This window comes from Malaclemys terrapin, chromosome 3 (assembly GCF_027887155.1).
Source record: "Malaclemys terrapin pileata isolate rMalTer1 chromosome 3, rMalTer1.hap1, whole genome shotgun sequence".
In the NCBI taxonomy this organism is placed as follows: Eukaryota; Metazoa; Chordata; order Testudines; family Emydidae; genus Malaclemys; species Malaclemys terrapin.
In genome coordinates, this window is record NC_071507.1 from 46,791,125 (window position 1) to 46,813,654 (window position 22,530).

A 22,530-nucleotide genomic window follows, 5' to 3' on the forward strand; every position below is an offset into this window, starting at 1 on the left:
CTCGCACAAAACCGAACACCTTTGCCCCGCCCCCTGTCCTGCCCCGCCCCTCCTCCAAGGGCCCGCCCCTCACTCACTCCATTCCCCCTCCCTCTGTTGCTCGTTCTCCCCACCCACCCTCCCTCACTCGCTCATTTTCACTGGGCTGGCTCAGAGGGTTGGGGTGCAGGAGGGGGTGAGGGCTCCGGGGTGAGGCCAGGGATGAGTGGTTTGGGGTATAGGAGGGGGCTCCAGGCTTGAGCTGAGAAGTTTGGAGTGTGGGAGGGGGCTCCAGGTTGGGGCAGGGGGTTGGGGTGCAGGGGTGGGGGTGAGGGCTCTGGCTGGCAGTGCAGGCTCTGGGGTGGGGCTAAGGATGAGGGGTTTAGGGTGTAGGAGGGTGCTCTGGGCTTGGACTGAGGGGTTCAGAGGGCAGGAGATGGATATGGGCTGGGGCAAGATCCAGCTGGGGGTGTGAGCTATGGGGTGGGACCGGGAATGAGGGATTTGGGGTGAAGGAGGGGGCTGGGACTGAGGGATCGAGGGCAGGAGGGGGATCAGGACTGGGGCAGAGGGTTGGGGCACGAGAGGGGAGGCAGACTCCAGGCAGTACTTACCTCAAGCAGCTCCTGGAAACAGCGGCATGTCCCCCCTTCGGCTCCTATGCGGAGCCGCAGCCAGGCGGCTGTGTGCACGGCCCAGTCCGCAGGCTCCACCCCCGCAGCTCCCATTGGCTGCCCCTACACCTGGGAGCTGGAGGGGGAACATGCCTCTGCTTCCAGGAGCCACACAGAGCCAAAGCAAGTAATGAACCTGCCTTAGCCCCGCTGCTCCGCCGACCGGACTGTTAACGGCCCAGTCAGCAATGCTGACCAGAACCGCCAGGGTCCCTTTTCGACTGGGCATTCCATTAAAAAACCGGACAACTGGCAACCCTAATTGAAACAAATCCTTTCACACCAGTGCAAGCTGTTCCAATCCATGACAGCTGTATTTTTTCAAAAAATTGCATATAGCCACACAAACTACAGGAAGTGTAAGATCAATCTGTCTGCCTTGAGCTGCTCCTACATCTACATTCTTCCCCTCAGCATGCAGTGCATTGAGTCACCTCTAAGATGCAACCATGTAAAAAGGTTTTGGGGGTACCACAAACACATGAGACCCGCAGCCATGTTGAGGAGGACACTAAAATGTTTTGGAAGAAGAAGAGACGTGCTCTCATTCTCACTTCCCTCAATGGTAGTGCCTATGTTCTGAGAAACTGCAGGACTGAAAAAAAAAGCACTGAAAAATAGTCAGAGGCTTGAGGAACAAACCTCATCAGGGGACCAGAGTGACAGAACTGTCATAAAACAGAAGGGCTGGGGAAGATAAAGGGACAAGAGGAGGATTGATAAAGAACAGTGAAGGAAGGGAGAAGCCCAGGGTCAAGAGGGGCAAGTTGTCTCTTTGCCTTTCCTTTTTTTGCCTCAGGCCCATATCGGCCTTTCCCTTTTTTGACTTAACTGGGATGAATTTTAATTTCAGCCTCTCTACGTGTTTTGTACACTGTATACTTTCCATTTGTGTGGAGTGGATTTCCCATTCATCACAAGATTTCAGGCAAAAATCCCAGGAGCATTTTGCTTTCCTTCAAAGTTAGCTTTGCTAAAATCAATAACTTTGGGGCTGCTTCCTTTATCTAGTACATATCCTCAAGAGCATTTCAAATCTAGTGATTTTGTGATCAGTTGATCCTGCCTGTTCTTCATTTCCATATGTACATTCATATTTATATTCTCTCCCAGAATAATATTCAGAATACTCTTGCTGTATAGTCTAAGAAACTGCATAAAGGCAGCAATCTTGCATTTGCACTGGAATCATGCTCTCCTTTGTAATTTTAACACAGAAATCAGTTGGGATTCTTCCTAACAACTTCACCCCAGATTCCCCCTTTTCCCAAATGATCAAAAATTGCTCTTTTTAGGGGCCTATTATATGCTGGAAATAAACATTTTCTGATCTATTTTTTCTGGCTACCTGGAGGTCTATTGCAACTACCTTGTATTGTCCTTAACTTCTATACAAATATTTATGATTTTTTTCCTCTGAAGACTCAGTGTCATCCCTCACCAATATTACTACCTCTTTTCCAACTTCATATTAGCTCTTCCCTCACTAAAACTCTGTATCTTGGTATTTTAAATCCCCCTTCATTTTCCTGGTTGTCTCTCTTCTTCCAATAATATCTTTCTTATCCTTGAAAACATGTCACTCCAGTTCAGCAGTCTTATTACATATGCTCCTAGCGTTTGTATAAAAGATACTTAGCTTTTCTCTTTTCCCTCCTTTATTTTTCTTTCTCACTATCTCCTACAATGTTAATCTCTTCTCAACGGGAAATGGTTTTCCTTCAATCCAAGGCTTTCTTTTTGTGCACAGTGCCACTAGTTCAGCTTGAATCCCCAAAGAACCATGTAAATTAAAAGAAAAGAAGGGGCCAACAATGGAACCCTGGTGTGCTCCTGAAGCAATTAACTTGGTGTGCAAGAACAAGCCATGTATTAATACATATTTAACCTCAGACTGTGAGATGAGAAGGGAACCAGAACATGGTGTGGCCCTGAAGGTATTTCAGGGACTATAGACAATCTAATGGTCACCTTCTGAATAACTCTCTCAAAATACTTTAATGTCAAGTAGCATTTAGCAGAAGAATGATCCAAAATAACCATCAAGTGTACCATTAATTACTTGGACAAGGATAATCTTAGTGCTGTGAGAAGATCTAAAAATCTGAGTGAAATCACATATCTGATTCCCTGACCAACTAGCCAGGAGATGACAGATTAGGAAGAGAGGCAACATATGAAATAGGTCTGTATTTTGATAAAGAATTAGTATTTAATCAGCAAAGAGTGAATATTGTTTTAAAATTTTAAAAAGAGCATCTGTCGAATCAGAGATTAATTGACCCCTATGCTCTATAGGCAAGAATTGCAAGTAAGAGTCTGAAAATGTCACTTAATCCTTTACTGGTGTGTAGATCTGGCTATTAGTATGAAGCAGAATTAGAATGGTTAATTGTAGTTCAGTTGCATTCCACCCCAAAACAGCATTGTGGCAATAAAAATATTCTTTATTAGCTCAGTTAGTAGTGCCCTATTATGCTATTAAAGATGCCTCAGGAGAGAACAAACCGTAAATTTCAGGGGCGGGGGGTGGAAATGTAAGCTCAAAATTGTAAACAAACATTCTGAAAAACTTTAAATAATTAATGAATAAGCTTTTCTCTAACTGCTATTTTAGCAGTCTTTGCTCTGCCATATGCAACTGCAGAGAAGCAAGTAACTTGTGCTGCTAATGAGTTCCAAACAATAAAACATAAGAGGATCCTAGTAATCAGATCTGAAAATAGATGGAGAACAATTGCTTTCTTGCCGCATAATAACTCTGTTTTTCCCAAGTCACAGAACAAATCAGATCCAAGCGCCAATGATCACTATAGTAACATGAAAAGAGACAAGTATTAAGGATTCAACAAGCTGCCTTTTAGAAGCTAAAACAGCTACATAAAATAGACTTGCCAAAATTAATTGAAACAAAAAGCTCTGCAAGTACATTTGAGATAATCTCATAACATCACATTTTTTTCTTTTTTTTATCTGTTTAAAATACAATGCTACCACTGATTCTGATTTTTTTCCTGAACTATTTGTAATCATGTAAATGAGTAATAAGATGTAGATGTCAAATGAAATGTTGGTTTTAAATAAAGTCTCTGTACTTTAGCAGTCAAAGAATAAGTAACTATTTGCATAGATGAAGGAAATGAACAGCTATCAATACACAATGATTAATACATATTACATTATTGATTATAGACCTATTTCTAATCACCTGATCAGGATGTATTCAATATGTGAGCAATGTAGTGACATTTAGGCACCGTCCAGTGCTGAACATGGTGCAGCACTGAACTGACTAGGGGGAACTCTGGGCAGAATTATGGGTCAGAAGGCATAGTCTCCCCTCAGCTTCCCAATGTGAAGGGGGAATGGGCAGACAGCCAGCTGGTGCTTCTGGTTAGCTCCATGAATGCAGGAAGATGGAGAGGAGAAGAGGGAGCTGCCCTTGAGTGCCCTTCCACCCACACCGAACATCCAGGCAATGGCCAGGCACAATCTAGCAGCGTAACCAGAAAATCATCTTCTCCGACTGCTTGTACCACACCACTCCTCTATTTACAGCTTTCCATTGTCTTCTGCAACAAGATCAAGTCCTTCCTCATTCTAAAAGCGATAAACTATTCTGCTTTCAATTCACGTTTCTTCCCCTCTTATTCTGTCCCCTGCACCAATGCCTAACTGTTCCCTTCTTGCCTTCTCCCATACTTAGCTTCCTCCACAGAGTTTCCCAGCTTCAAACTGAATTAATCAAGCTGGGCACAGAAGAGAAGATTTTTGCCTGTGTGAGAGAATTACACATCCTTTTTTGAGTACTACCACCTGAACATATACATTTTGCATTTTATATGCACAAAACCTATTTAGACAATGGATGGGATCTGCATATGTAATTTCTATTGCTCTACAAATGCAGTATGCAGAGGTGATAGCACTCAAAACATGAATGCAGAAGTATTTGTCGGCAGAAAATTGCACATGTAGAAATGGAGGCTGGATTAAGGACAATTGGAAAATCTGGTCTTTAATTTCTTGATCTGATTTTTGGCTTTTCTTTCACAGGAAAACCTGAAATTATTCAATAATTCATTTAAAAAAAAAAAGAAATAAAAACCTGTTCTAAACATTTCACTACATTTCTGAAGCTTCCAGTTAAATTTCAAGAGAAGGTTTCAGGTACTAACTCAGGACAATTTTGATGTTTTGTTACTAATACTGACATCAGATATACTCAGATATTTTGTAACTCACAATTTGCTCCCTAGAGAGCCTCAGGGAATACAGCATGTATACCAATTGGAAAAGCACTCATACAGCTGTATAAACGTATTTTATGTCACTGCAATCAATAGATAACTGGGAAGAGGTTTATCAAGGTGCATACATGGGCATGCACTCAACAGATTAATTCAGTCATGGTCTCTCTAGTCTAATGAAAGCCTTGCTTACATTTTCTTTTGCATTAGGACTCCAGATTTCTGACCATCCCAAATTAGATATATGAATCCAAAGACCCTAGTTTAGACACAGGGTGACTGTGAAAACCACACACCACTTCTTCATCTCTTCAGTCTTTCAATTATAGTTACACAATCCTTTTTGATTATTAATTTTAATACCTATTTTGGGCACTCAGAACACTTCTCCCACCCCTACCTTCATCTTCCCACTCATACTCCTACGAGGAATGGGTAGACTGCTTAACATTAGCACGCACTGTAACTTTATTACACACCAGGTTATGTAGCTCTCAGAATCTTACAAGAAATGTTAAATATTCTTTGGTTAACTCATTGGTTGGCTCCATATTTGCTGTATGCCATCCGCTGTAAATTACAGTAATGGTTTTATTGCATATTACAAATGGTCACTAGAAGGCTCACTGGGCTGACTATTTTTTAATGCTGTTTATTCTATAAAATGTGTAAAATTATTCAGGAGGATGCGCAAAAGGGTTTGGCTTTTCTTTTTAAATGAAAAAGTCCTGGGTTCCAGCTAACACTGAGCCTACTCAATAGAATTTACCTGGATTTATTATATTTATATTTTTTCCCCCTCCAAAATGCCCAAAACTACACTAAACACTACTATATCTGCAGAATTTTATTTTTAGAGATAAAGATTTGGAAAAAGGCATCTAAATCATTTTTCTTAATCTGATTTTTCTAATGCTGATACTAAAATAAGACAATTGGTTGCCACCAAGTTTTGTGCAGAGAAATGATCATTTGTATAACAAATTTAAGCCTGATGCAGTTTCATATAACCAATATAATCAAACCCCTACTAGTATTCCAATAGAAACTGTTATAGCCATCACTAGAAAGACAAGCAAGGCATTTCTTTGACAAGCCAGACACTAATTCCTAGTCTCAGCACTGGTCACTCAAGAGACTGATCTCGTGAGTTCCCATTGCAGTTAATGGAAAGTCTCCATTAACTTCATCGGGCTTTTGACCAAGTTCTGTAGTTGACAATTGACACTGCAAAGAGTATATTGGTAACACTACTCTTTCAGCACCTTATAATTGCATTAAATTCCTGCTCTTGGATGAAGTGATATGTCTTATCCTCCCAGACACAGGTTAAAAAAAAAAAAAAAAAGGCCCAATCTTGCAAATCCTTAGGTGTAGTGCTTCAGAATATCCTTGCTAGTTGTAAACATTTGCAGGACAGCAACATATGTTCTTATTCATGCAAGGAAGGAAGCTTTTGAATACGAGATAATGAGGGGTTGAGGGGAACAGCCAAGTTTCCAAGGACCTCAAGTCATTATAACCAGAGAGCTTTCAATCAGCACAAATCAGTCCATACTCCACAGGTTGTGGCCCAAGAGAATAAGCAGCAAACACCACACTGACATTTCTGACTCTGGTGGCATGAGTATAAATGAAGGCCCCCAAAGCTGCAAAGTCAAAAGCAATGTCTGAGTGGGCTGTAATCTTAACAGTTTCTAAATGATGAACCAGTTATTGAGAGACCCATGCTTATTTCCTCACACAAAGGTCTGTTAGCATACATACAAAACACTTTAGAGGTCTATAGCACATGTATTTCTAGGTTGTATGCTGGGGCTGCATGTGAGAAAATAAGCATGACTCTCTCAATAAGTGTTAGACATGTTTGGGGCGAAAAAGGTAAATACATTTACTAGAACTTTTTTGTTGCTGATTTCATCCTTTTCTGAAGAGACAAACTGCTGTGGATTGTAAATGAAAAAGGACAACATGCAGGAGACTAAAGTGATTTAATGAATTAAGTGGTTTCCTTGCTTTTTAGCCTATGCTCCCATTAAATTGGGGTGCATGTCAGGCATTGGCCTATTCAAAAGGAATCATATTTTCTATGTACATAGAGAAAAGGTACCTGTTTTCCTCAATTCTTTCAAGACACAATTGGGTTCTTGGCTTTTAATATAAAATGTAAAGTCGTCAAAAACTTGTGCAGAAAATAAAAGGATTTCACAAATTGGAAAGGACAAGTTTTCTCTTGATAGTCAAACAGTTATGATGTAAAGCGGTCTCATTAAATCATAAGTACTTTAACCTTTTCTTGAAAGAACTGGAAGATTTAAAGATTTATAAAGAAATTTTGCCTAAACTAGGAAATGACTCATATTTGACATGTATTGAAATGATAATGCTGATTTCAATAGGCACTCTAAGAGCATTTTGCTCCCAGGAGAGTAATTCAGTCATGGTTACCTCTTTGCATTTAGATTTTAAACTTTCTTACTAAAGCTTTTAATGTGCTACTGTCTGCCAAAACATGGCAGAGTTACGCAGATATGATCAGGCAAAATAAAGGTTAGTAAAAAGATTATTTTTATAATTGCAGACACTAACTATGCAACAAACACATCAATCTGACATGTTCTCCAGAACCTCCTGTTTCAGCAGACTTGGATGCATCTATGGAATCCTTATTTAAATTCCATCTTTAATTTGTTAAATAAATCTTGAACTATCAAAGGGAAAAATGTGGGACTCTGAACAGTGACTATGAAAAGAAAAATATAGAGAGCTATTGATACAAAGAGCTGTAGATCTAAGGTTAGCATCGCTATGAGGCAAAAGTAAAGCAGTTTGGGTGCATGTGTTGTGCATTGTTATACTTTCAAATGTTTTGGTTTCTTTTACATTCATTTTTAACTATGAATTTTCTGGGTTTTCATTACTACTTTTGAAAACTTATATTCTTGTAACTTTCTTTTATACTCCACCTCAACTCTATTATACACCTTAACAGAGTTGTGCGTCTGAGAATATATACCTAAATGTGATCAAGTATCAGGGGGTAGCCCAAATAAATCTGTTAGTCTTTAAGGTGTTACCTAAATGAGAGATGCAATGAATACTAGTAAATCAACACAAAACATATAGAATTAACTCATAGTTTTCCCAGACCTTGAACTTGCATCTGAAATCAATGAGAGTATTCCCATTAACTTCAAAGGGAACAGGATATAGCTTTTTTTTAGTATACATTAGTTACAAACCAAAGAATCACAACTGTACGCCTGTTCTATGTAGACAATATTTTTAAAATGTAAAGTAAGCACGGCACATCTTGGCTAGAGAAACATTAGTTACACTTAAAAAGAAAATTAAAAAGTAACAGTCCACATTCATTTCTAGTATAACTCAATAGTTCAATTAAATTCAGTGGAATTATACCAGGGATGAGTTTTCCCCCAAACACTTGTTCTTTATACTCAGTAAAGGAATAGCTAGCCAAAGGAGTTGATATATCTTGATTTTAGTAAGGTTTTTGACACAGTCCCACCTGACATTCTCATGAGCAAAATAGGGAAAAGTTGTCTAGAGGAAATTACTATAAGGTGGGTGCACAACTGGTTGAAAGATCATCCTCAAAGAGTATTTATCTATGGTTCACAGTTAAACTAGTCCCATAATGATAAGTCTTGGGTCCAGTACTATTTAATATTTTCATGTATGATTTGGACAACGGAGTGGACAGTATGCTTATAACATTTGTGGATGATACCAAGCTGGGAGGGGTTGCAAGCACTTTGGATGACAGGATTAGAATTCAAGAGGACTTGAAAAATTGGACAATTGGTCTGAAATCAACAAAATTAATTTCAGTAAAGACAAGTATTACGCTTACGGGAAAATATCAAATGCACAACTATAAAATGCAGAATAACTGGCTATATGCTAGTACTGCTGAAACAGATCCGGGGGTTATAGTGGATCACAAATTGGCTTATATTCAATGTGATGCAGTTGCAAAAAGGCCAATATCATCCTGAGGTGTGTTAACAGCAGTGTTGTATGTAAGACACATGAAGTAATTGTCCTGTTCTACTCGGCACTGGTGAGGCCGCATCTGGATTACTGTGTCCACTTCTGGGTGCCACACTTTAGGAAAGACATGGAAAAACTGGAGAGAAACAAAAGGACAGAACAAAAATCTTTAAAGGTTTAGGAAACCTATGAGGAAAGACTAAAAACACTCCACACATCAGTCTTCAGACAAGAAGACTAAGAGGAGACCTGAGAACAATCAAATGTGTTAAGGGCTATTATAAAGAGGACTGCGATCAATTGTTCTCCATGTCCACTGAAGGTAGGACAAAAAGTAATGGGATTTAATCTGCAGCAAGTGAGATTTAGGTTAGATATTAGGAAAATCTCTAACTCTAAGGCTAGTTAAATTGTCTAACAGGCTTCCAAGGAAGGCTGTGGAATCCCCAATATTGGAGAATTTTAAGAACAAGTTGGATAACACCTCTTAGAAATGGTCTAAGGGCACGTCTTCACTACCTGCCGGATCGGTGGGTAGCGATCGATCTATAGGGGATCGATTTATTGCGTCTAGTGTAGACGCGATAAAATCGATCCCCCATCACTCTGCCGTCGACTCCGGAATGCCACCGCAGTGAGAGGAGGAAGCGGAGTCGACGGGGGAGTGGCAGCGGTCGACTTACCGCCGTCCTCACAGCCAGGTAAATCTATCTAAAATACGCAACTTCAGCTACGCTATTCGCGTAGCTAAAGTTGCGTATCTTAGGTCAACACCTCCCCGTAGTGTAGACCTAGCCTAAGTTTACTTGGTCCCGCCTCAGCACAGCAGGTTGGATTTGATGACCTCTTGGAGTCCTCTCCAGCCCTACATTTTAATGATTCTAAGGCACCATTGCAGTTCATATTAAATAGGGCTATATAAAATACTAGTAACTGCTGTAAACAGTAGACCACAAATGCTCTTAACCACATTTTTATGATTCACATTTTTCCTGAGGAAAAGGAGCAAAGCAATGGATTTTGTGTTTACAGGTACACAGGGTGTAGCAAGAAGGTACACTCAAGCGGGAGAGTAGGGAGCAGCCCAAAGAAACCAGGCAACAGTCTGGTTGAGAGTGGGCCTGAAACAAGGCTAATGTGTTGCGGGCAGATCCCCGCTGACCCAGTGGCGGACCACTCCGCCATTGTTAGGGCCCTGCACTGGGACATGGATCATTAAGAAGGGTTGCTCAAAGCATGGTAAGAAAGTCCAAAGATACAGACCCACAAATGAAATGGCATGGTTTTAATATTTCAAAGGGTGGTTCTTCAGGGTTAGCTGATTTTGTATAATATTCCCCTTTTTGTGAGAGGGCATCAGCCTTGCCATTCTTGTTGCCTGAATGATACGTGATTGTGAAATCAAATCTTGAGATGAACAGGGACCAACCCAACTACCGCTGATTTGGTACCTTGGCAGATCATAGGTATTCTAGATTCTTATGGTTGGTTAAGACTAGGATGGGGTGATTGGTCCCTCAAGGCAGTCTCACCAAGTCTCAAAATCAAGCCTTGATAGTGAGTAACTCCTTGTCTGCTATTTCATAATTGCATTTGGGTGGGGTGAGTTTTTGTGGAAAATACACACATGGATGAATCTTGCTCTGGGCATCGCTCATTCGGATAGTACTGCCCCGATGGCTACATCAGAGGCGTCAGTCTCAAGGACAATGGGTTGGTCAGGGTGGACCAGGCCCAGGGCAGATGGGAAAGCAATCTTCAGGCATTCAAAGGCCTGGTGGGCCTCCTGGGGCCAAAGAAACCTTGAACGTTTATAAAGGATGGCAGTTAAGGGCTGCAACCTTTGAGAAGTTCAGAATAAACCTCCTGTAAAAGATGGCAAACCCCCACAGACCTTTGGATGGTTCAAATGCTCTGGGGTTTGGCCTAAAATCAAATTGAAGATACCTTCTGAGGGTCCATCTGTAGTCTATGTACTGACAGGATGAACCCCCAAAATTTGATGGATGATTGGTCAAATATTCACTTTTCCAGTTTTGTAATAATGCATGCTGTCACAGCTGTGAGAGAACTTCATGGATATAGTGGTCATGGCTTGCTTGACTATGAGACTAGATTAAGATATTGTTTAGATAGGCGACTACAAAACAGTCTAGGATATCTTGAAATATGTTGTTGATCGGGTGCTGGATGGCAGCAGGAGCACTAGTGAGCCCAAAGGATATTACCAAATATTTTAAGTGTTCATGCCCCATTCTAGAAGCTGTCTTCCACTCATCCCCCATCCTGATTCAAACTAGATGTTCCTCTAAGGTCCAGTTTGGTGAACACTCAAGATGACCATACTAAATTCAGGAGCTCTGGGATTAATGGTAAAATGTATCGATTGCACAAAGTCTCAAAGAGCCATCAGGTTTTTTCTACAGAAAATACAGGGGCACCTACAGTTTTAGCTAGGTTTTACTGGAGGTGCTCCCTTCATGCTGCTAGCTCTGCTTTGGACATAGAATTTATATGCCTGAATAGAACTGTGGCTCTAGGCTGAAGGTCAATGGGGCAATCATAAACATGATGTGGGGGTAGCGAGTGTGCATTCCATTTTTTGAAAACATCCTGATAGTCCTTTGTATTTCACAGGAAGACATGGTCCATCATGCAGGATTGATGTTTCTAGGTACAACAGGGTTGCCATCACATGGGGGAACATCTGGTTTGCTCATGAAGGGGAACCCCCTAGCTTGGTTTCAAGGGTTTTGAGTTCTTGACTGAGAAGACAATTCTCCCTAAAAAAGCTTGACAGGAAGGCAGTGATGTGTTGGGACCACAGAATATGGGGATCATGATGGATGAGCCAAGGTGCCCCTAAAAATCAGGGTGAAAGGAAGTAGGGGTAAACCATAGGACTTCCCCATGCTCCCCAGTCACCACCTGCAGGATCCTCAATTGCAGTGGAATCTGTAGTAGTGTAGATGGATAAGGAACACCTGGGTTAGCATAATCTTGGGGTTTCTTCCTAGTGGTACTCAGGCTCGAGTCTCCGACTAGGTGTGGGGTTAGTCTCTTCTCTGTCATCAGCTTAGCAGTCCGTTTGACAGGACATGTTACCACATTATCTGCTCCTCCATAACAGAAGTGGAGTTCTTCTGTCTTCTGTGCTCTCGTTCACCCAGTGACAGGCAGGTATGTTGGTATGGCTTGACCAAGGCTGAGCTACTTGGGCTGAGGGCTAAGCTTTGAGTAAGGGTGACAGATAGGTGAGAGGTAGGTCCTCCTATGTTCCAGTTTCCATTCATGCAGTCTGGTGTCTATCTGGAAGCCCAGGTCCATGAACGCCTCTGAACTGGTGGTGGGGAGGTCCACCTGTGCCTGCTCATATTTTAGTTCTTTGCAAAGGCCAAGCCAAATCCAATGGACGAATATAGCATTATTCCAGGAAGTGTCTATGACCAAGCATCTAACCTAGGCAACATAGGAAGGGCTAACCCCTGGGTTCACCTAAGCTTTGGTAAGGCAGTCTCTGCCATGCAGACTTTGTGAGGGTCATCAAAAATAATGCCAAAGGCTTATATGAGTCCCAGTTGGTCAGTACTGGGTTATTCTGTTCCAAAAATGGAGAGGCCCATGACAGGTCCTCCCCTGTGGGCAAGCTCAGTACTAGCTCCATCTTAACTTGATCTATGATGTACTCCTGGGGCTGAAACAAACAGAAGTCTGCAATAGGTAATGAACCTGCAAAACGTATTGCAGATACTACCATCTCTCTTCTAGCAAAGGAACTCTGGGGCTAGTCACACAAGTTGGTGTTATAAGAGAAGCCGAGTGGTTACCCACAATCGCGCTGAGCACTGTAGCTTGCTCCTGCAAGGAACGATTTCCTGCCTGCAGTTATCATACTTGGTCCCTCCCTTTCTGGCTGGAAGGTAGCCATCTGTTCTTGTGGACTCAGAGGCCCCTGGGCGTGATAGCAGGGCTAGAGCCCCAGCAGTGTCCATACTCAGTCAAGAAGTTCAACAAAAAGTCCCAGAGGAGACGAGGTTGGTCTGAGAAAGCTATCAGGGCCCGTAACATGGGCTGTTTGACCTAGTGGTCACAGCCAGGAGTAGCGTTGGGGTCATGGTCACGCCAAGGGGCAAAGCCAGAATCAGCAACAGGAATCAGGACAAGGAAACAGGAACAGGCAGGAGGCGTGGTAGCAAGAACAAGGTCAGGATTTGGTCTCAGAGCTCTGAGCAGCAACAGGCCTAGCAATTAGTTGCTCAGACAAGGGTTGGGACGGGAACAGGAAATTTTATACCAGTGGTGTTTAATCAGCGGTCTGTTGTTAGTCATCTGACCCCACTGAGTCATTGGGTGTAGCTTCTAGTGGTGGGGTACTAGCAGCAGTTCCTTTATCAGCCCTCACAGCTCAGTGGTACAGAGGGTAAGGCTCCCATAGCCCCCCAAGTCTGGGTTCAAAACTCATGGCACCTAACAAATATACACTTAAAATCAAGTTGGTTGGAGAATGGCACTGAACTTTTTCCATAATGTTCAAGCAATCAGATCAATCTTGAGCCTTGTCTTCACTACAAAATAAAAGGTGTGTATTTAAGTTAGCTAACTCCAGTTAATATCCTAGTGAAGACGAGGCTGTAGTTTTCACATGAGTTAGAGTATTGGGGAACCTGGGGTTTAACGCAACGCTCTAACTCATGTGAAAACAGACAGACTGCCTTGTCTCCACTAGGATTTTAACTTGAGTTAGCTAAATTTGATTTAAGAACACTCCATCTGTCCGCCCCGTGTAGACAAAGCTTGAGTCTGCGGAGGTTTCTGGAAACATCCAGTCCGCTACTCGGCATAAATAATTGCTAATACCTGTTAAACCAGAGTCTCACCCATACTAAAATTACTGCCTCTCTTTTCTGCATTCACACTTCGCCCCACCCCCCAATATTGGTAATTTGCCACCTTCCCATCCCTGCAAAATGGTAAAACTAGTTCCTTTTATCGTTTGCTGAGAGTTACATAAATGTAGGAACTACAAAAACATTGCCAAACTAAAGGCCTCAATGCACACTGCCTGGAGATCAAAAGCCATATCTATTCTACAATATATCGAACAGGCTGCTGACATTATCATCCTTTATAGGAAGTTGTGGCCTACAGGTCGCAGTATGCAAGGCTCTATGCTGATCTGAGCATTGCAGCAAAGAATTCTCCTCAAGTCTCAATAGGTTGTACTTCCTTATTAGGGTATGTCTACACTACCCACTGGATCGGCGGGCAGCGATCGATCCAGTGGGGATCGATTTATCGTGTCTAGTCTAGACACGATAAATCGACCCCCCAGCGCTCTACCGTCGACTCCTGTACTCCAGTGCTGCGAGAGGCACAGGCAGAGTCGACTCACCGCGGTGAAGACACCATGGTAAGTCGATCTAAGTACGTCGAATTCAGCTTAGAGAGGAGGGCGGCCACAAGCTGCATTACTAGAACTGCACTGTGGATAGCTCTGCCTCGAACAAATGAAGGACTAAATGCTGGGGAGCTTTTTTTTTTTTTAAATTTCAAATTTAAACTTTAAGAAATCTGGTCCATTTGCTCTTCATTTGGCTATCCCAGCCTTTAGCAGATTCTGACGCTAGTACAAAACATGGCTGACAGTCATAGCAGTAATATAGCACCCTTTGAGTGTCTGAAGTGTAAAGTTCATTAGTTCTCCCTTAAGGTCACTCTTTTAATCCAACAGACAAAATTTTATTCACCCTACTATGCTGTCATCTCAGAAGAAAGAAAACTGGAAAAAAAAAAAATCAAGGACGGCTTGGATACTTCTATGAGTGAGGAGGATCAGCACTACAAATGCAAATCACAGTCAATACGATTTAACAAGTTGCAAGAATGCATTGAAACCATTTCTTGATTGTATCATTAACCAAATAAACTTAAATAGTACAGGTAAAATAAACTAACTGAAGAAAAACATTTCAATACAGGACAATTAGTGTTGATGAAGTTATTAATTGAAGTTGGATTAAAAACAGAATTTAGTATGGTCTGTTGGGAATTCTAAGATATACAACTAATTGAAAGTATTTTAGTTTCTGTTGTATTTGTTGACTGATTTTTGTAAATACATTTAACAAAAAACCTTGCTTGAACCTCACAATCTCTTTTAAATCATTAAAACGTTGATATGCCAAGGGAAAATTAATTTTTAAGTTGCAGGGGCTTTGTCTTTATAATTGTGTATGACATTTAATACAAATAAAAATTCAGTTTTGTAAATGTACTTGCTCTGACCCTGACCCTGTAGAGAGTTCAGCACATGCTTAACTTTGCACATTATAAGTAGTCTGTCTCAAGCAACAGAACTATCCACAGTGCATAAACTTAAGCACATGCATATGTCTTTGCAGGATCGTGGCCTTTGTGCCTATATTTGAGTGAGATGTTGCCCTCTAGAGGCTATGATACTTAATACTAGTAGGAGTTCTCCTCTAACTCCAGTGCTAGAGCTTTGAGTTTGTGGGGCTTTTAGTCCTGCTTCACTAGGTTAAATGTGTGCAGTTGTGACAATGCTAAATTAGGGTTTATTTCAAAATCTGTCCCCAAATGTACTCAAATTACTTACAGGGCCTGATCCTATAATATTCCAAGAACTCCCAACGCCTGCAGGATCCCCCAATTTACCATTAATATTTTCCCTACAGTTTGGGTGTTTGTGCAGATATACCACTCTCACATTTCCTGCATTTAACCAAATGTGGCTTTTTTTTATTTTACTCACCTGCACGCTAAGATGAATCCATTTCCTCACAAGAATTCTCCCCAGTGTCATTACTTTTATTGGCGGCTGCAAACCATTTACTGTGTGATAGTAAAACATGGTCTCTTTTTCGGAGACTGTGAGTTTGAACACAGTCTGCCCATCAACGGCCTTTTCCATCACACACCTTTGGAAATAACCAAGAAAAACAACATAAGGTCAGAGGCACACAGACAGACATACTCAAGCCAAGGTGCTATGCAGTAAAGTGATGCTAACCAGAATGTATTAAAATAAAATGTTAAAAATACAACCTGAGAGGATGCTCAGTGGCAGAGGTGTCACAGGATACACTACGCATAAGGAAAAATATTCCTGCTAAAACTCCCTATAACTTGAAAGGAGAATCTTTATTTGCAATTTATTCCCTACAGTCTCACTTCCTTTCTTCATGGATCTATGACAGAAAACATGCTGGCTGGCTATAGTCTGTAAAACTAATATTGAAACTTCTGGCTCATTAGTTTCTTTGCTGTACTTTTCCTACAAAGCTGCACAACACTGCATCCTGATAAGGCACTAAGCCACTAGCACGCTTTCTTTTATTTTTAATAAAGAGGATATATCTGCCAGAAGGCCAATATTTTCCCACAGAACAGGTGCAGCACAGTCACCAGCAGTGCAAGATTCCCCCACATTGTTCTGTAGATATGCCTCAACCCTCTCTAGAGAACCCCCAAGTTGCAAGAAGATTGTTCAGTCGATCCTTAGCTTTTCTGCTGAGATTTCAGGTAAGCACCAAATGCAACATGGACACTGATGGACAAGGGACTCGACTGATGCCACGCAAATTCATTTCACACATCTAGCTGTCCAAGTAGTTTTACCACCTATCACCATGTTGTCGGAAGCTACGCAGCAGACAATAGGATACATAAGAGGCTTCAGACAGTAAGGTATTTTAGGCACTACTGAGTGAGCAATCCAAAGCTTTACATTCCATTGTCAATCCATCAAGCCATTCAGGCAGAATTCAACTCACTCATCCATGAACATGTACATGAAGAGCCAGATTCTGATCTCAACTACACTGGAGTAAATCAGAAGTTACATCAGTTTTACACTCATATCTCCATAGACCTCACTGGAGCAAGAAAAATAAGAATTTGTTCCAATATACTCTATTTGCTACTAAACCTCATTCCTTTATGTTGTCCACTCTCTCCCCTACACACAAAAGTATCACAGCAGCTGGCTTATTGGTAAAGGTACCTTTGTCATTAACTGACTCGCATTTAAAACCACTAAGGGAAAAATAAATGGATTTTGACTGTTACTCTTTTTAGCCCCCAGGGATGTTGTCAATAAAATTTACTTGCCAAACACAGACTCCTATTTTCCAAGCTTACTAAAAACACATTTCTTAATATATTGTTGATTGGTCTTCTCACTGTTTTGTTTGCCTGTAAACATGCTAGTTTTGGTAGATAATCAATGTGAGAGAAGGCACAGCTAAGTAGCAAAATATTTAGGAACTGGATTTACCCAGTTTCTGGATAAACAATAGTTGGATAATCCAGGATTTGTTTATTTTGCTTATCTAAAACAAACATCCCCCACATTTTTTTTATCCCCATAGGTGTCACGATTTTAAGAAGGGAAGTGACCTTGATGTACTGAATTTTGAAAACTGGAAATTACAGATATGAATTGTGACCCACCCGTCAAAAAAAGAGGAAGAAAGTGAGATGTGTGTGTGAGGGAGAAATGATGTCAATAAAGGTGAAATAGGCATAAGAGTATCAGTTCTGGTTAGGAATGGTACTTTGCATTCCAGCCAGACCTTTAAAAAGAAACAGCCATTCTCTGTGACTGTTCCAACTTTCTGGTAAAACACATCCCCAGAGAGTTACTTCCTGACTGCGAAATTCTTAGAATGCACACCTCTCTGATACTCAAAAAGAAAATAGCATCCAGAATGTGGATGGTGTTGTGGGGGAGTGAGAAGGGAAGAGAGGACAGACCAGGAAAGGGTAGTGAGGGGGGGGGGGGGGGGGGATCACTGCTTTATTGTCCAAAGGCAGAAAAATGCAAAGCTTTTAAAATTACAGATGCAATCATTACACAAAGACAACTTTCTATATTATATGGAATCTCAGTGTTTCTCTTTTTTCTTGCTATTCTGTCTTCAGTTTCTCAAAATGCTAACTTAAAAGGGGGACCTATAAATATAAATACAAAACATGTATGTTAACAGAACATGAAGATTGTAAACTTAGTAAATACACATTCAACCTTAATTCTACATCTTTGGGTGCGTATTTGTTTTTCTATTATGGAGTCTTCCGGTCTCTCGACATTACATTCCTGGGTTCTATTCCTAGCTCTGGGAGCAAAGTGGGATCAAGTGGTTAGAGCACATTTTAAACAGCACAGGCAAGCACACAGATTTGGTAGATTCATTCTGAAAGACAGTGTGGAAAAATGGATGAGACTTGGGTCTGTTATATTTGAGATCAGAGTTCTATTCGAACACTGCCTGAAGTACTTGGGCAAATTTTCAGTTAAGCTAGTTGTAAAATGGGTGACTAATACTTTCCTGTCTCCTTAAATGTTGCAAGGCAGTTGTGTGAAGCCTTGGTCAGTTTGGCTCCCACTTCAGTGCACCTTCTGTTAGGGCAAATGGGGTTTGGAGTGTCTCTGTCCTATAAAGATTTTTTTCTGAGACACAGGCAGGGCCTACTACTGCTATGAGCATGTAAGGAAAGGTTCACTACACACCCAGTATAACAAAGTGGAAAAATGCAGTTCTGGTGATGTCTTTTGTGTGGTGGACTACATGCCTGTTGAGTCAGACTTCAGAGCCTGTTTGTGTGGCACTAAGCGGTTGACTGGCCTTGTGTGTGACTAGGCTGGTCCAATGTGTCTATCTGCACAATACTCCAAGCACTCCCTCTGTCTGATGATGTGCTGAGCTTTTGTTCCAAGTTCACTCTGCTATACCACCAGTTAATAATCAACTATGGTCTAGCAGCGTAACATACATGTATATGTACTGAACTTCTATTGCCAAAGTCACAGAAACTGCTGGTATCCAATACAAATATTGAACAGAAACATTAAAATTAGGATTTTAAATTGTAAATTTCCAGGATATTCCAGAACTGAAGGAACTAGATATGCCCCTTATGTTGCATTCATTTTGCAGAAGCATAAATGATGACACAAGGAGGAAGCCAATGAAGAACCAGGCATAAGATCTTGCCTATGACTGCTATTATCTAACAGAGGTCCTGGTTCGGCAAAGCTCTTGAATACACGCTTAACTTTAAGCAGATGATTAATCACATGAATTTCCATGCAAGTAGTCTCAGTATCACAGAGTTACTTCAATGGGATTACTAATCTGTTTAAAATTAAGCAAATGCTTTACTCCTGAGGGCATTCTGTGCCAAAAAATAAAAATTCTGCACACATTTTAAAATTCTGCAAATTTTATTGTCAAATAAATGTGGAGGCTCCAGCATGGCACTGGAGAGCACAGGCCACTGGCAGCACAGAGGTGGGAGATCACTCTGCAGCTTCCCCCAGGACACCGTCTCAGCAGTGAGGCTGCACCCAACCCTGACACAGCGCAAGGACTGGGCCTCCCCCAGAAACACCCCAGAGCCCACCAGATGTGGGCAGGCAGCCTCAGCAAGGTAGGATCCAAGAGTGAAGGGGCTTAATGTGGTGGGTGTAGGTTCAGAGTGTTCTATGTGGGGCAATCTGGGTGCGGGGGGCTCAGTGGGGGATCCGGGTGCAGGGGGATCTGGATGCACATTCGGGGGTTCTGGGTGCAACAATAATGGAACTCTGCAGGGGGGGTCTAGGTGAAGGTGGTTGGGGCTCAGCGGGAGAGTGTGGGGGATACAGCTCAGCAAGGGGGTTGGGTGGTGAGGGACTCAGTGGGGGAGTCCAGATGCAGCTGGTTGGAGCTCGGCGGGGTGGGGATCCAGGTGCATGTGGCTCATTTGGGTGGTCCAGGTGCAGGGGGAGTGAGGCTTGTCAGGAAGGGTTCTAGGCTTGGTGGGAAGGTCTGGGTATGAGGGGGGTCTCCCCCTGAGTAGCCATGGGTACAGGAGGCACGTGGTGGAAGCAGTTTGCAGAGCTTCCTACGGAAGGACGAGAAATCAGGGGATGGATCTGACAGCCCCAGATGCCGTGCAGGGGAAGAGGAAGTCCCATCTTCCCCAGCTCAGGCAGGACTAGAAGCTGAGCCTAGCGCAGGATAGGAGCCACTAGCCGGGTCCTTCCCCAGTCCCGCCCCCTGCCTCACAGTGATTTACCTGGGCACCCAAAACATACTGCTGGGGAGAGTTGTATGACCGCTCTTGTGGCTTCCCTTTGCTATCCCATCAGAAAGTCATTTTTCTGTGGGGAAGCAAAGAAATCTGTGGGGGGACATAAATTCTGCACGTGCACAGTGGCGCAGAATTCCCGCAGGAGTAATACTTGAGCACTTTGCTGTATCAGGGCTACAATTATGCCTTGAGATCAAGTTGAAGGGGCTTTACATTTGGTTCTGTCTGAAGGTTCTATCTTTATAACCATGTCATCTGTATGTATGTAGACACTGGTTTGTTACAGAGCAGCTCCCCAGGTTGGAATTTAACCTCTGTGGATTTCAGAGGCTCAAGAGGCACTGGTCTTTACAGGTACCGTATGTAATATACTGTCACAGTAGTTAAAACCTATAACTCTCTGCAACTGTATCACAGCTGAGTTTCTCCTTTAGCACAAGGGGTAAAGACCTGCACTTTTGTTGCAGTAGGTCTCAGGTTCAACCACTGATTTTGACCACAAGAGCAATACATGTATGTGGTCCCTGGCTTAAGGCAAGGGCTTAAATGTAATTACGTATTGCATCTTAACATGTTGGGTGCTTAAAACACCATAGCTCTGCGATGCTGTATGAAAATCAAGACGTGAAAATGACTAGGAACAAAAGAAGAAAAAATTCTAGTATTTTTTTGTCTAAGCTGAGTAAAGTACAAATATATAAACAATCACTATCTATAATGGTACAGAGGAGCATACTAGATTTTAACATTCCAAAGATATGGAAACATTTTATTTTTAATATATGTTCACCATGAACATATTCTGCTTTTCGCATACTATAAAGGTCAGCTGCAAAGAAAAACTTTGGGGATTGAGCTTTTCTTTATGATGTATAAAGGCAGCCTGAAAGGCTGGTATTTTTTAAAACAATCTGCTTGTGTTTTACATTAGATTCAGGTCCTCTCCAGGCTGAAGGACTGATAGGAGAACTAATATAATGATATCACGTTTTCTAGAAGAGTGAAATTTAAGCAATTGAAACAAGAAGCAATTTTTAATCAGTTTTTAAAACTTCATTTTTAAACACTTATTCAAACTTCAATGACTAACATTTGGAATAAAATAAGCTTTTGTTAAAAGGTTTAGCACCTTTCAAATTCAATAAACAACTCTCAACCTTTCACCAACAGAATATGGTCCACTAAGAGATATTACCTTATCCACCTTGTCTATCCCTAAACCTGGAAGAAATCCTCCAACAAAACGGTGACAGCCAGACTTTATAATCCTGATAGTTCTACTTTTTTAAAGCAGGGCAGGGGGGTTAATGTTAAGTCATCTTCATCCATCTTAAAAACAAAGCAAAAAAGGGCACAAACCCCTTTTTCTTTTTTTATTTACAAATATTTTTTAAAAAGTTTATATAAATTATGATCCAATACATTTAACTGAAAAAATGAATATGGGTTTGTATATAAATATCTCCATTGAAATTAATGGCATTACTCATGAGTAAACACTGCAGGAACAGACTTCATGTGCCTTAATATTTGAAGAGCATGAAGCCCCGATCTGAAATATAATTTTTAAAATGTCTTACAGTTTCCTACAATACACCTTTGTTAAATGTTTAATAGCACAGTAATAGCAGCCTGGACTACCATGGTTTTTCAGAGCACCATGAAAGTAAACACATGCAACACTACTTACATTACACCTTCTTGCTCAGGTTTCAGCCACACAGTTAATGTAAATGATGCTGCGAGCCTCTGAGAACGGGGAATAGAAAAACAATCCTTGTGATTACGAAAAATAAAACTTAGAGAGTCGATGGAGGAGCCTGGATGCAAATCATTCTTGTCTTCTGAGATACAAGTGCCAAGGCCTGTTGAGAAAAGTGCAGTGTAGGAGGCAGGTGAAGATCTATATGGACACTCCTGAATACAAAACCTCTGGGTACAGGACTGAATACTTTCAACAGCAATAGAACTGTGACAAAAAGTACTTCGGTCTGGCAATCCACACGTTGCTTGAGTTGGCACAACAGACACATTCTTGAAAGCTCCCACATTTTCTAGCTTGGGGAAATGTCCCTGTGAGCTAACCAACGATAAGGCGACGTAATAAGCTAAGAGTAATGTTTCAATGGCATGAAACAGGAAGCCACCACCCAAGGAAAGAACCAGGCAATTCATGTTTACAAAAAAGTCTCCTGCGGATAAAGAATCCCTAAATAAATAATATCATCCATCTCGGCAACACTGCTTTCAAGTAGCGTGGTTCTAAAATGATGCAGAGTTCCATCTTTGGGAAACCAAGGCAGGTTTGCATTCTTGGAGGACACGGATGTTCTTCTGGCCAATGGCACAGAAATGGGTGACCGCCAGCATCTGTAAACCAAGACAAACAGTGTCCATGAGATGAATGCTACTTTCTTTTTTTAATTGAAGATATCCTGTTGGAAATATTAGGGGCCATATTCTTCCTTCAACTTCAGGTCAGTGGGTCAAACCAGCAGTCTTTGGTCAGACAATATTCC

At 41.5% G+C, this 22,530-nt stretch overlaps 1 protein-coding gene across 1 annotated transcript in view; it reads right to left on the minus strand.

The window, feature by feature from the left end:
- The window catches only part of USH2A (usherin), a 565,863-nt gene extending 543,677 nt beyond the window's left edge, over positions 1 to 22,186 (minus strand). The window contains exons 1-2 of the mRNA XM_054021626.1: positions 21,702 to 22,186; positions 15,690 to 15,855 (exon numbers count right to left, since the gene is read on the minus strand). Coding sequence (XP_053877601.1) covers positions 15,690 to 15,855; positions 21,702 to 22,186 — 651 coding nt within the window. The remainder of the gene's footprint in view (positions 1 to 15,689; positions 15,856 to 21,701) is intronic.
- Positions 22,187 to 22,530: the final 344 nt, after the last annotated feature.